This window comes from Crocodylus porosus, unplaced genomic scaffold (assembly GCF_001723895.1).
Source record: "Crocodylus porosus isolate Cpor-Errol unplaced genomic scaffold, CroPor_comp1, whole genome shotgun sequence".
Taxonomy (NCBI): Eukaryota; Metazoa; Chordata; order Crocodylia; family Crocodylidae; genus Crocodylus; species Crocodylus porosus.
In genome coordinates this window covers 21716313-21730412 of record NW_017728950.1, presented here as the reverse complement: position 1 = coordinate 21730412, position 14100 = coordinate 21716313, and the positions used below count along the sequence as shown (strand labels likewise).

Here is a 14100-nt window from a genome sequence, read left to right as displayed (position 1 = left end):
CTGGCAATAAGCTTAGCCACAGCAAGGGATAAGCAAATTTAACAAGATCCACAAAGATGAGAACCATAGGTCACTTACGTTCTGCTGATTTCAGTATACTGTTTTCAGTACCTTATGACCATAACTAAACATCCTCCAAATACTGTATCTCTGGTAATTAAAAAGAGTTCTGCACTGGGGAAGGCTGAAACTGTGGAAACTTGCCTGCTCATGTATTTTGGCAGATTACTACTTGCACACTGACAGAAAAGGATTGGTCAAACCTTTAAAAAGATGCAGGCCAGAAATTTATGGATTTAACTATTTACAATATTAAAGTATTCATGATATAGCTATATCTGGAAAATTAAGTACAGTGCTAAAGATGAATAAGTAACCACCCAGAAGAACCCTGAAACACTTTTCAGGAGCAGCAAATGAAATGATGGTTACTGATAACATAGGCCTATATTCCCATAGGCTGGGGAGGGTGGGGAGAGAAATCAAAAGCTTGATCTTGAGACACTGAGCATTCAGTCATCCCAACAACTTCAAAAGTGAGCGGGAATTTCAGTGTCTCAGTGAGACAGGCCCACTTATTTGTGCAAAACATTAATCCTTAGCACAGAGCAGTAAAGCAAGCAAATTCTGCATTTGGAAAAGAACTCGCATCCTGCTTGTGGTAAGAATTTTAACACACACTACCTAGACAGGGAACGACTGAGGTAATCAAGACATCTAGCTAGTAGGCATTAAAACAATGGCAGTTCATTCTTTTCTCTTAAATAAGGTGCAAAGGAAAATCTGCGAGTCCTGTGGATGAATAAAGCAGGCTTGAAAATGTTCCCCTGGCTACTCCTCAGGGTGATCAGTTTGAATTAAGCTGAGTCTAGGTCTTGCCTACCTCCTTTTTGCTGGAAGAATCTACATCTGAGGTGTCAATTTAACTTGTTGTCAAAGTGGAAAAAACAGATGGACTTTATGTGACTGTTCCTTTGTTCATCTACTTAAGTCTGTATTTAAATACCTGCTTAGGAGAAGAGATTTGTTAACAATTTAATATGGTTACCAGGGCGTGTAAATGTAAATATACTGTATTCTGCAAAAAACACCCAAGGTCAGACTTAACATATCTGACATACTTGAAAGTTAAAAAAAAAAAAAAAAAGACAGATTACTTGTTCCGTCCCTTCACCACACAAGCATCCTGTCAAGTGGTACTACTTCATTCTTCCCTTTGCAGATGCTCAACATGCACCCAATCATTTTGAACTCCACACCCTCGGGGACACACCTGTGTGCGCATAGGTTCAATATTTGAGTCTCTTGACCCCCATTTTCTTATGATGGCATAAGGCAGGTTTAATTCTAATTTTTCTCCTATGGATCTCACATCCAAGGCAACAGTTATTTGTTTCAAATCCCAAAAGCCATTGCTACCTTCATATTTGCTGTTGTCTTTAAAAAAAGTCTGCAGATTTTGATAGTAATGCACCACAGACACTGCTATGAACACAGAACTTAAAATCTATATTTTTGATTGACAACTATTTTATTTACCTGAAAGACTAAAAGGCATTAGCATGAAATGCTAAGAGGGGAAAAAAGGGAAAACAGTGGAATCAGTAAAGGAAGGCCTAGCTACTCCCAGCAACCTATGCTGGAGGTCACTTTTAAATAGACAGTTAGTCAACAGGAAAAAAGAAAATGCACTTGTTCAGTGCACTTCAAAAACCCACAGAGCTGATGTGATGAGTTGATTAATCAAGCAGCACTGCATCTCCCAATCAAGTCAACTACAGCCCTTGCAATTAATACATCCCAGATTTGGAGCCCGCTCTTATGCAAACCAAGAATTAAAAAGAAAAAGGGGAAGGAGTGCTCTAAGGTACAACACAGCTAAGACCTAGGAATGACATCTTGCATTCACTCCTCCCCAAGCTGCGCAGAGAACAAGATGTTCCTTCTGCCGCTTGATCTCATTAGTCAGAAGCTCATAGATCTGCCAGGGGCTACATCTTCTCACTCGCCTGCTTTTCTCCATTTGGCACAGTCCATCCACTCCATTTAAACTTTCAAGCCTTTGCAGAAGAGCCGTTTTCCTTTTATTTGTAAAGATGCTTAACTCACATGATACTAATTCATCTCAATTCAAGAGTCTGTGGATCAGTGTTTAAAGGCTGAAGGGAACAGGTTTATATAGTGCTCTCCTATGGGTAAACACTGCTTCTCATACAAGTCTGAGTATCCATATTTTACTGGAAAATAAATAGTCCATAAAACATGTGACCATGGATAAACGATAAAACCTAGTAAAAGCTTCTCCCGGGTTCCCTACTGCCACTGCGCATGGCCCATTTTTTCCATCATTTAAATCTCACACTCCTGAATTTAGTAAGAGTTGAATCCCTGCCCACTTTATTCTGCTACAGCCACTCTGCATATGACAGAGGACTCAGCAGGCCCTCCAGTATAGTCAGAAGAAGCCACTTGCAGTATGAATGGAGAGCATAGCTGAAGGAGGATTACACAACATTGCCTAAATTAATCTGTGCTGGAGAGTGGGTATGTTGCATTCTTATGCTGGACCACAGCATTCAGTAAGCTTGCCTACCAAGATGGGAAAACTGCAGATCTAATTAATTTCCCTGTTGCCTCTCTCTCTCGGGCTATTTAAGAGATGCCAATTGTGTGTAGGTGAGCCACTAGGAAGAAGTGACAAAGCTAGGTCTCTCAGGCTGCAACATGTCTTCTGGGTCACCTCTCCCCCAAACCCTGCTCTTTCCCTCTAGCATAATGGTCCCTTTCTGGCTAGTCTTTTCTAATAAATCACCCTCATACACTTTGTTTGCCTACTATTTAAAACAACAATGGCATTTCTGCTGTCTTTCAGAAACTATGCTGGTATCTAAAAACACTTCCCTGTCCGTAACATTACCTAACTTCTGCTGGCAAAGTAGCAAGAGCCATATGCTCCACACACAGACCACATGTATTCAAGTGTACCTCAACTTTTCTCTGACGTGCATTGTTCTATAAACACCCAATAGTTTATTTGTGAGGGCGGTGCTTGAGGCAAAGCCACCTCAAAACTAGCCAGCTAAGTGAACATAGCCTGACATTAAAGACATCACCTACCAAACCCCACTAGCCTCCTTCAGAACCAAAGGAATGGAGGCCTGTGAAGATGAAGGCCACTTACTGAACTGCTTCACTTTTAAAGGGTATAGGCCAAGAGCACAGCCGGACCACACTAATGTAACTTCTACGAACCTGCATCCACCAGATGCTCCTCCTGACCCTGCTGCCATGGATCTCCTGGACAACTGCATTTCCAGGTGGATTACAAATGGGTAAAGTTTATTTAAAAAAATAAAAATCATCCTAAAGTATAAAACTTGACCCTCTACTCCACTTCTTCCCCACTCCCCTCACACTTCACATCTAGTAAATCTAAGCTCATGAACCAATTTGCACCCTGCCCTATACTAAATTTCTTTCAGCTTCTTGTTATTCAGGATAGGGACAAGGGCGATGGTTTAGATGAGATGAAAAACCATAGACAGGCATTGCTACAGATCATGCTCAACAGCCAAACTGCCTTTCATTACATCCTAAGAAACTCACTGGATTTGCTTTGCCACGCTGGTCCCTTTCATTAAAGGTAGCTGAAATGTTCCCCTTCTATTAAGATGTCTACCTGTAATTTGCTAATGAGAGTTTAATACAAACATTTAACCTTTCCAGATAAATAACTGCATATGAAATCTGAGCATCACTGCACTCTTCCTTACGTGGTTTCATCACCACATTCTCTTCTGAAGCAAACAACTTCAATCAGTGTTTCAGGTCAGCGGTCAGAGCAATTGTCATCTGAAATTTTCTTCCTTGAGACCCTATGAGATGCAGCTTAGAAGGTTTTTGGGGGGTTTTAAGTGAAATTTAAAAACTTCTGTACGTATCTTGTATCCAATAATAATTAAAAAGCAAGTTTCCCTGGTAAGAATCACCAATTCATTTTTATCCGTTCTGTACCTTATTTTGCTAGATCATCCCCTACCCCTGAATAATTTCATCCAATGCTTGCGGTGATTAATTCTGTGCAATACAGTACAACAGTTGAAGGTGGAAAAAATTAATAGTTTCCCACCTCTCCCTCAACACTCCCTTGCTTTACCACATCTCCAGTTTCAGAATTGCTCATTCATAAAAATCCACAACTATATTCCCCAATTCTCTGCAACTTTACAGGAACACTAGACTTGAAATCTAAGTACATTTCAAAATGATGTGTGCTTCTGTTCCTGTACGTGTTCAAGTTACTGTATCAATTTTTCTGAAAGGGAAGAAAACCTGAAGGCTAACTCTCAATACCATAAACACCTATCCAAAATGCTGCAAGAGCAAAGCAGGTGAAACCAACTGCACATAAAGTGCTATCAAACACTCAAAGTTAATTTAAAACAAACAAAAAGATTAGTGAAATTAGTGAAAGTTTGTTTTCTAGTTGTCACAATTTAAGTTTTCACTTCTATCAACATTTTTAAATACCCCACATTTTTCTGCATTCCTTTAAAAAGATACATAGATCCCTGAATGCCCTGGAATGCATGCTGAACGTAAGGATTCCTTCCTTCTCTTAAGAAAGCAGCATGTTCGGTTCTGCATTGTTTCTTATTTCATATCAATCCTATGATTGATGTCTCCTTATTTCATATCAAAGTGCAACCCAGATATCAATCATTACAGAGCTTTGCATCTGCCTACCTTTTCTCCTGCAATTAGGTGGTGTAAGGGTCCTTGTATTGTTAACATTTCTGCCCTATGTAGAAGCCCTTAACCATCATGAAAGCAGGCCTTCCATTTAGAACTATGAAGTACCCAAATGTTAGCTTGTATCAGACCACAGGGGAGGCAGATGTACTTTCATAAGCTAGGAATTCAATGAAATGAAGTCTACTTTAGAGTTGTGCTACAGGTAAGAATCCAATAAGCCCCTCGGACCTTTCCTCTAGTTAAAAATTTAACGGTAGCTGAGTATACATTTACACAAAGGTGACAACTAACTGAGCTATATCTGGGGCGGAAAAAAAAGTGTCCATAAGTCATCTCCATTCCTTTGCTGCGATGTGGATTTGGCAGTGGAAGAGCTCATTTTATGTAATGTCATTCACTTTGGGGGGTTCAACTAGCTTTTTTTGTTTGGACACTACCCTGTGAAAGAGTACAACTTTTGACTTTGCCACAGCTTCTCTCAGTTAACCACCAAAATGGAAGACCATGGCAAAGTGATAAAAATACCTTTATAGTTACTTTGATGGTAAAAGCAACAGTGTTAGTTTCAAGAACTGCCACCAAACTTAAATATTACATTCAGAAAACCTTTTGCAAATGTGTCAGAGGTGACATTTGCTGTCTGGAGTTGTACAATGCTGTATAATAAGTGTTAATAATTTGTAATGGATTATCCCAACATTATTAAAGAATTAACATTTAACTGAGTTTCATAAAAAGGGATGATAAATAACGCGGCAAGTTTTGTTCCCGAACTAGGTTCTCTACCAGTCTTGTACTAGCCAGTATAAAGTATACATCAGGCATGAGATACACTATACACCATGGGGTGTTTGGTGGGTTTTTTTTGTTTTTGTATACAGCTATCCATGCACTTAAAAAAAAAGAAAAAGAAAAAGAAAGTCAATGAATTACTCAACATGCCACAAAAGAAATCCGGAAGCACAGTAAATGCTTTCCAAGGACAGCTAATGATGTAACATTTACTCAGTTAAAACAGACAAAAATCAGAGTAAACTGTTTTGTGCTCACAATTCAAGTTTCAGAATAAATGACACTATTTTTCTATTATAGTATTTATAAAACCAATGGAAGGCACATTCCATTGAAAAAAAAAAAAAAGACGACAAGCAAACCATACAATTCATAGGATTAGGAAAATAAGCACTAAATCGCACAGTATTACCTTCTAAAAATTCATAATAAATAACAAAAATCCAGAACATGCAGTCCTTATATTAAAGCCAAGATATATTTCCAAATTCATGATATGGAAAAAAAAGTCAAGAACCACCCTGGAGGGCTTTCCCATAACTGGGAACTTTTTGGCTAAGTAACTGTCAATTCATTGTAAGGAACACAGGTATTATCAGAAAATATTTTAATTATTTACAGAATGATTATCCGATTGAGTACACAAAATACAGATGAAAATGTACACCTCACATAAATTCAAGAAAAGATATGCTGAGCAAATTCACTGTGATAGAGCTAAAGCACTTGGAGTAAGGCGACAGGCAAACATCAAAATCACAGCTACTGAAAGTAACAGAACCATAAATTGAGGTTGTCTCTTATTTTCAAACAAAAAAAAAAATCACTGGGTTTGGAATGTCTTATTCTTGGATACCAACATATCAAATCTCAGTGGGCATCATTAAAATTTGTTTTACCATATTTAAAACTGAATGAAAATCTCTACTTCTAAGCTATGATTTTGAAGACCTGAACAGCTGGGTTTTTTTAGTGCATGTGTGTAATGCTTTAAATTCTACATCTTATAAAATGCATCTCCATATTTAAGTGTATGATTTCACACACTGCTAAAGTCATACAAAACAAAATCTTTCCTAAATCCCAGAGACAGTAAGGTCAGACTACCAGCGCTTGACTCCATTCTGTAGCAAATACATTTTGAAAATCACAGCAAGGTGGATTTTTAGAAAAGCGATTTTGATCCTTGGTTTTCAAACTCTGACCATGCATCATTCAACTCCATGAAGATCATTTTGGCATACTGTTCATAAGGCTGTCCTGTGGCCTGTGAACAAGGAAATGTATGAGAGGCTGACTGAAAACAAAAAGACACTAAGAAATAAAAAGTAGGGCTTGAAAGAAAATAGTTGCTGTACCAATAATAATAAAAAAAAAAAAGTCTCACCCTCCTGTCAAGTTTAGAACCAGTGCATTGGATACACACTTCATATAAAACAGAAACTTTATGTTTACCTTTGTTAGTATGCTATAAATGTGTAACTTTTTGCAACCAAACAGAAAAGCGTCTCCCTTCCTCCCCTCCCATGAATGTCTTCATATGTTCAGAAGTCACATTTTAAAACAGCATCAACAGTTTTTAAGTTTGCTTGTATCATTTCAAATCTTTAATCTACTCACTGTAATTGATGTTGTACTTAAACAAGTCTCTCGTTTTAGAGGAATTGCCAGACAACATAATTTTCATTTTCAGTTGGGAGCTCCTAAAAATTCAAAATCTATTATTCTCTATAGAACAGGGGTGTCAAACAATGGCCTGGTAGTCTGGCGGGCTACTAGAAATTCCCTGCCTTTCAGCTCTACACTACTGCACACTCCTGACACTGCCACTGGCTCTGTACCACTGCACATCCATGGCTCCATGCCACTGCCTGGCTAGAGCTCTGTGCCTCCCCATGCCCTAACCTCCCCCCCCCTTTTTTTAAAACAAAAATAAAAACCACACATGCCTATGGCTCTACTCTGCACAAGCACAATTCTATGCAGCAGCATACCCCTGGGCCCAGCTGCCAGCAGGGCCAGACCCACAGGGCCGTACAAAAACTGGCCTGGGAGTAGCTCCTACAGTCTGGATTCAGTTTGGATCGAGTTTGACACCCCTGCTCTAGGAGCTACTGTATGGCAGCTCTTGTATTATCACAAAGGGAAAAAAAAGTTAAGGGTTATTTCCAAGAATGGCATTAAATCCTTTTGCACTAGACCCAAGTTTTTCTGATGGAACATTTATTTGCAACTATGAAAGCCCCTAAACTTCAGTATTAATTGCACAAAAATAAAAAGTTTTGTCTCAATAAGGACTTCAATCTAAAATAGGTCTGAGGAATCTTCTGCACAGTCGATACACTGCAGACAGAACACCTTCCCAATTAACTCATTTGGCTCAGATGCACCTAAAAAAAAAAAAAAAAAAAAAAAAAAAAAAAAAAAGCCCTATATATCCTCCAACAGCAAAATGTGCTACAGGATTATGTGCCAACATCTGAAGTTTCATTTAAAAGGAGCCTCCTTAATCCTAGCCTCTGTGGATATTAAAAAAAAAAAAGTCCGTCTCTCTCATTGTTCACTCAGATTTTCATTCACCCTTCTGTATATGTACACAGCCTAGAACTGAGGCCCTGAGAGGTGCAAACTGCCCAATGTCATCAGTACATATTCTTAGTGGCAGCTGAAGTGAGATACTTCAGCTGTGTCCTGAAGGTACAAATTGAAAGTAAATTTGAGCGACTGTGTACTGTCCAGGGATACCAGTGTGCCAAATTCAGAAGACAAGACCCAGAATATGGAAAAAAAGAGTGAAAGCAGTTTGTCAAGATAACAGTTCAACAACAAATAACGTGAAGCAATGGTCAACGTAATTCTTAGTTCTCCTTCGTGAAGGGAAGAGGCTATTTCAATCCTGACTGGCCACAGAAAGGGTGGTATGTAGGTACTGCTGCCACCACTGTTCAGATCACCTACTGCGGACCTTTTCCTTTCATCTAACCTCCCTGGTTGGATGCTGTCATCTGAAAGATCCCCAGAATTCAGCACAAATAGTTGTTTAGTGGAAAAGTACTTCTCCAAAACATCAAAAGGTGACATGAAGGTAAAACTTGGTTTTACTTCATGTAGCCTATTGGTCTCCAACCATATAAAAACCTTTCCCCATTAGAGTTTGCAGTGTTTGAATGGGTTTGTCACCAATGAGTAAGCTTTGCTGATTTTCCTTTTAACATTGTGGATTTGCAATTGTCAATAACTGTTTCAGAAATAGCCTTGAACATACCCAATATACTCACCTTATCTGGATGAACTACAAGTACTGCTTTCCTGTAGTACTTCTTTACTTGTTCAGGGGTAACTAGATCAGCTATGCTCACTGGCTTCCACCTATTCTCACCTTCCCAAAGAACAGTGTGAAGAGTGGATATCAGAGCCCTTATATTTCTCTCCTTTCCCTCAATCCATTCTAGAATCTAGAAAGAAATTAGAAAAAAAAAATGTTAACTGAATACACTTTGGATAAAGGGCACTTTAATGGGAGAAGAATATTATCTACAAGCAGATTTACTTTGTTCAAGGATATAAAGTTTGGCCTAACTGCATTGTTTTGAAAAAAATTTCCAGAGAACTTTGCAAATGTGCTCTTAAATCAGCTGATCATGTAGCTAGAAATCCTTGTTGTTGGGTTGTCATCTCTGGCTTTCATAACTGCCGACTGGAAAGCTAGCTGGCTTGTAAGTAGTTCTTAATTTAGGTATTACAGGAATTGCAAACCATTCAAAAACAAAGTTACTAAAAATTGTGCGCAAATGATCTCATTTTGCACTAGATTTGAATCAATTTGAGTAATTCACCAACTTGATTTCGGTCAGTACACCATCTTGAGTTATAGCCAAGTAGTGTGGTAATCTTCATGTTACAAAATTATCTGTTTCTTCTACTAATACTGGTGGTGGTGGTGGTGGTGGTAGTGGTAGTAACTTAAAATTAGTAGCTGGCATTTATAAAGAAATAAAAACAAACCCCTCCAAATTTGCAGAGACGGAAGAATCAGACACAGCTGGAACCCATGATGGGGAGCAAGAAGGGACCAGCCCGGTTCACAAGCAGCTGCTGGATCAAGTACGGCCTTGCCCAAGGCAGCATGGGGGTTTGCTGGCCCGCTGCCAGTGCTGAGGGAGAGAGACACAGATGCTTGCTGGACAGCTCCAGAAGGAGTGGGGCTGAGAAAGCTAAGTCCCAGGAGCCCAGAGGGGCTCCAACAGTTTAAGGAAGCTGAGGCAACGGGGAAGGCAGTAAACACCAACAAAAAGATGGGCCAGAGGAACTGGCCATCAGAATTGCCGGCAGCACCCTGCACAATTGTTTACTTTTGTTTTTTTTTCTTTTATTGCTTTAAAGCCCCGGAAACCAGAGGGAAAGGGGAGCTGAGGGCTCACTACCAGCAACAGATAGCTGGCAAGAAAGTCAGGCTTCAGGCTCACTAGAAGCGTAGTAGTGGAGGGTGGGAGGACTACCCTGATGCACCAGGGAAGGCGGCAGGTGCTGCTAAGGTCGTCCCTGAACAGACACAGAAGTGCCCAAGCTGCAGGTGGTAGGAGGCCTGGAGGGCCTGGCCTGTTTTCTTTTTTATTCCAACTAACTTCTTCACGAGGATTGGGCAGTGAAGTAAGACCCACAAGCCCAGGACTGAGCCACTTCCTGACTGGCAGGCTCAACGTGTAGGAGCAAGGACTCTACTTGACAAGATTTGCCTGGGTCCTGCTCCATCTATAAGTTAGACACCATTTTTCTTTGCAAATTGGACTGAAGACTACCACCCACAGAGAACAAGGGTGGAAAGGACATGTTACCAACAGAGTGGTGCTAGGATGGGGTGTAAGGGAGGTTGGAACCCCAAAGAAGATCCAGACCCACTTCTTAACAGTTTACTTCGGCTATATCTCTCTGTCAACAATAACTAGTTTGACATCAAGATGTGGCAGGCAAGAATTGAGAAACTACAGCCGTGTGTAAAGACTGCGTAAGCTCATGTCTGTATGACAGTCCCATTAGGTATAGGGCCAGTGGGCCCCATGACCCTATCCTATACCGCACCGACAGCATTCATGCTCATAGGGAACAGGAGTGATACTTTTTGGCTTGTGAATTTTTATTCAGAAGCGAAAAGATCTTTTCCTACTACTTACAATGGGGGGTGGGGAAGATCTTACATTAGATACAAAACTTAAGTAAGAGTCTAGCATGTTGGATCTAGTTATTGCTTCTATTTAGCTGGTTTTTGGTTGTTACATTGGTAATTCTGTTCCTCAGAACCTTCTTATCCTCAGTCTTCTTGCTCTATATTCCATGTTTGACTTTGTTCATGCATTTCTGCTCACTGCCCTCTTTTTTTTCATCCATCTGTCAATTGGTCTTTTTGGAATCCTTTTACAGTCATTTCTAATGAATCCTTTCTAGGAGCGCTGACCACTTCTTTTGGCGAAAATGACCTGTGCAGTAACGTCTACTGCACAACATTCTTCTTTGTTCCTTTAAAATTTTCACCCACACTTGATTAATTTTACCAGCCCTGACATCTGAAACCCTCTGTCCTCAACAAGTTTCTCTCCCCCCTACATAGATTTCACTCAAGCATACTTGCTCAGGCTAATCAATCAGCATATACAGTGATGTGATGAAAAATTAAATTTCTTTTAGTTCTTTCCCACCATTGAAAGACATATGTAAACTTTTCCTTAGTTTCTTCCACTATTTTGCTACTCAAGGTTTCATCCTTCAATGTATTCTCCCTTGCTCCACTATCAACATTGTTAAGACAACGGGGTAAAAGTATATTTGAATCACAGTTACTCTATTAAACATCAAACCTTTAATTTTAGGGGATCCATATCTTTGGACATTTCTTGCTTTCTCATTTCAGCAATGGTCTTTGGTCCTTTTCTGTCTGATTTAGCTGAAAATCCTTGATTGGACAACAGATCCTCAAAGTCATTTTCTGAAACTTTTGGCTTTTGTCCTATACAACAGAAGGGGGAAAAAAAAAGTGATAAAGATGTTTCCTGGGCATCCTACTGTGGCAGAGGTGGTAAGCATACTGCTCTGAGACGGAAGTCATGTCTGAAAATGAAGTGCTTCTGAAAGTAAAGTTCCAAACATGACCATAATCCTCAGCTACAATTTGAGGAACGTAGTAGTACAGCAGTGTTCATGGGTACAGAAACCTCCAACCAATTTGGGCGGTGGGGAGAGATTAGGTGATGGAATTAGATTTCCCTGAATTGTGTTCCTTTCTTACAGGACATCCAAGACCCTCACAGGCTTTCTAGAAGGGCAAATCAGCTTGCTGTAAGCTTCACACATTAGCACCATACAGCCACAGCTAGACCCCAAGCTAGGAGGGTAATCTAGGATATATCACTATACCATAAAATTTGTTACCAAAAGGGAAGACATCCTTCTGAAAGAGTCATTGAACCTAGCAATCAATACTACACAAAAAAACAGGACAAAAAGGTGTATTGCAGGATGCTTTCAGGACAAGTGAGCTGAAAATAACCTCATTGCCTCTCTCTCCCTCAAAGTGATATTTCGGATTTACAGATTCAGTCTAAACCAGGGGTGGGCAATTATTTCGGGTGGAGGGCCACTTACCAATTCTGGCAAGCCATCAAGGGCCACAAGGGTAGCCCCACCCCTTAACAGGTGCCCCACCCCCTGGTCACCATCTTGGGACTGGAAGTCCTGTGTCCCCATCCCCCCTCAAACCCCTGAACTTTGTCACCAAAAGTCCCTCCCTTTGCACCCAGAAGTATTCCTTTCAGCAAGGGGGTTTGCCACCTCAGAACCAGAAAAAAATACCAAATTACATTCTAAAAACCAATTGTGTATTACAACATTAATTTAATTTAAAAAAATATATTGTCCTGATTTATGTGTTTGTGTAGTGTACACAGAAGCAATTGTATAATAGCTTAAAATTAAATCATGTCTTTCTCTTGTAAGGTGTGGATGTGGGTGTGGGAGGGTGTGGCATGTGTGGAGAGGGAGGGTTTGCCCACAGATCTCCCCCTGTGGCAAGCAGAGGCCCTGCCAGTGCTCCTCTAAGCCTGGGCTCCATGCTCCCACCACTCCTGGCACTGGCACAGGCCCTATGCTCCCACTTCCCCCTCCCGTCTGCCACCATTGTCCTTCTCCTGCTGCTTCCCCTTCCCCATCTCCCCCAGGTTGCCACTCCAGCACCACGTCCCAGCTGCATGCCTGAGACCACAGGATGCAGCAGGAGCCAGCCCAGGCCAGCCAGTACAGCAGAACCAATCAAAAATCACAGGGGCCAGGCTGGCTCCTTCCGAGTCCTGTGACTCAGTGCTGCAGCCAGGAATCACATGGTGCCAGAACAGTGGGCAGGGGGTGGGGAGAATGGTGGCAGGCCGGGAAGTAAGGAAATGGCAGCAGCAGGCAGGGGACTGGCAGCAAGCAGGTGCGCAGGCAGGAGCATCAGGTCCATGCCAGTGGCCTGGGGCCAACACCAGCGGGGCCTAGAGCAAGGCAGCAGGAGTGTGGGCCCCCCCCCCCGAGTCCACAGGGACTTTAGAGCCAGGCTGGCTCCCCTCTTTCCCTGCTGGCACAACCCAGCCCAGCTCCAGAGCTCCTGCTGGTGCAGGCCCTGCACTCCTGCTGGCACTGGCCCCAGGATACTGGCACAGGTCCCACACGCCTGCTTGTTGCCACTTGTCCACCACCTGCCATTGCCATTCCCCTCTTCCCAGCCTGCCACCATTCTCCTCACCCCCACATGTGCTCTGGCACCATGTGGTTCCCAGCTGCAGTGCCAGGACCACAGGAGCTGGTCCAGCCGCAAGGACTGGGGTGATCGCCTGTGGTCCTCCCCTCCCTCTGTTCTTCTCTGAGTTTCCCTCTTGAGTGGAGGGAAGTGTGAACAACCCCAGGCCAAAAGCCTGTGTTAGGCAAAAGCTTCTGGCTGGGGGTAAGGGCAAGGCTGGGTTGGCTTTGCTGCAGCTGCTAAGTCCTGCCACCAGCTTCCCCTGGGTCCTACTGCCCCTGGTGCCTTTTCATCTTTGATAGGCAGCCCGGGCAGATGAATATTAAATTCTCTAAAATTTGTAGGACACCCACAGACTGTGTAGAATGGCCTGGCAGGCCAGATGCAGCCTGTCGGCCATATTCTGCCTGACCCTGGTCTAAACATTTAGGACAGCACTTCCAAGCCATCCAAACCACAGTGATGTGAAGAAATGTCTAATAAGTCTTAGTACAAGGATCCAGGTCACTTGAGAGCAAGCAATGTTGTCAGTGGTTTAAGCATAAAAACTGCCTACAAGGTGAGCCAGAGTTTTTCCCCACTCTTACTTACTGAATGCATTCTGACAAGCTGGGTTCCATGCTGTGTGTTAATGTCTGCTAATAAGTTTGGAGAGACAAGGGACAATCGAAAAATGGGTTTTAAACTACTGCTTATTTAATTCATGTTACAATTAAGAGGCAATTCAATACATACCACTATAAAAAGTCTTTAACAGCACTAAGAGTCATCTTTCAGAGATTTTCTTT

The 14100-nt window shown here is 41.6% G+C and overlaps 1 protein-coding gene across 2 annotated transcripts in view; it reads right to left on the bottom strand.

Moving 5' to 3' along the window:
* Positions 1 to 5522: 5522 nt before the first annotated feature.
* The window catches only part of GAK (cyclin G associated kinase), a 124752-nt gene continuing 116174 nt past the window's right edge, over positions 5523 to 14100 (bottom strand). For both annotated transcript variants that reach the window (XM_019554950.1, XM_019554949.1), the window contains 3 exons: positions 11400 to 11548; positions 8826 to 9002; positions 5523 to 6814 (listed from right to left, as the gene is read on the bottom strand). In XM_019554950.1, coding sequence (XP_019410495.1) covers positions 6713 to 6814; positions 8826 to 9002; positions 11400 to 11548 — 428 coding nt within the window. In that variant the 3' untranslated portion in view covers positions 5523 to 6712. The remainder of the gene's footprint in view (positions 6815 to 8825; positions 9003 to 11399; positions 11549 to 14100) is intronic.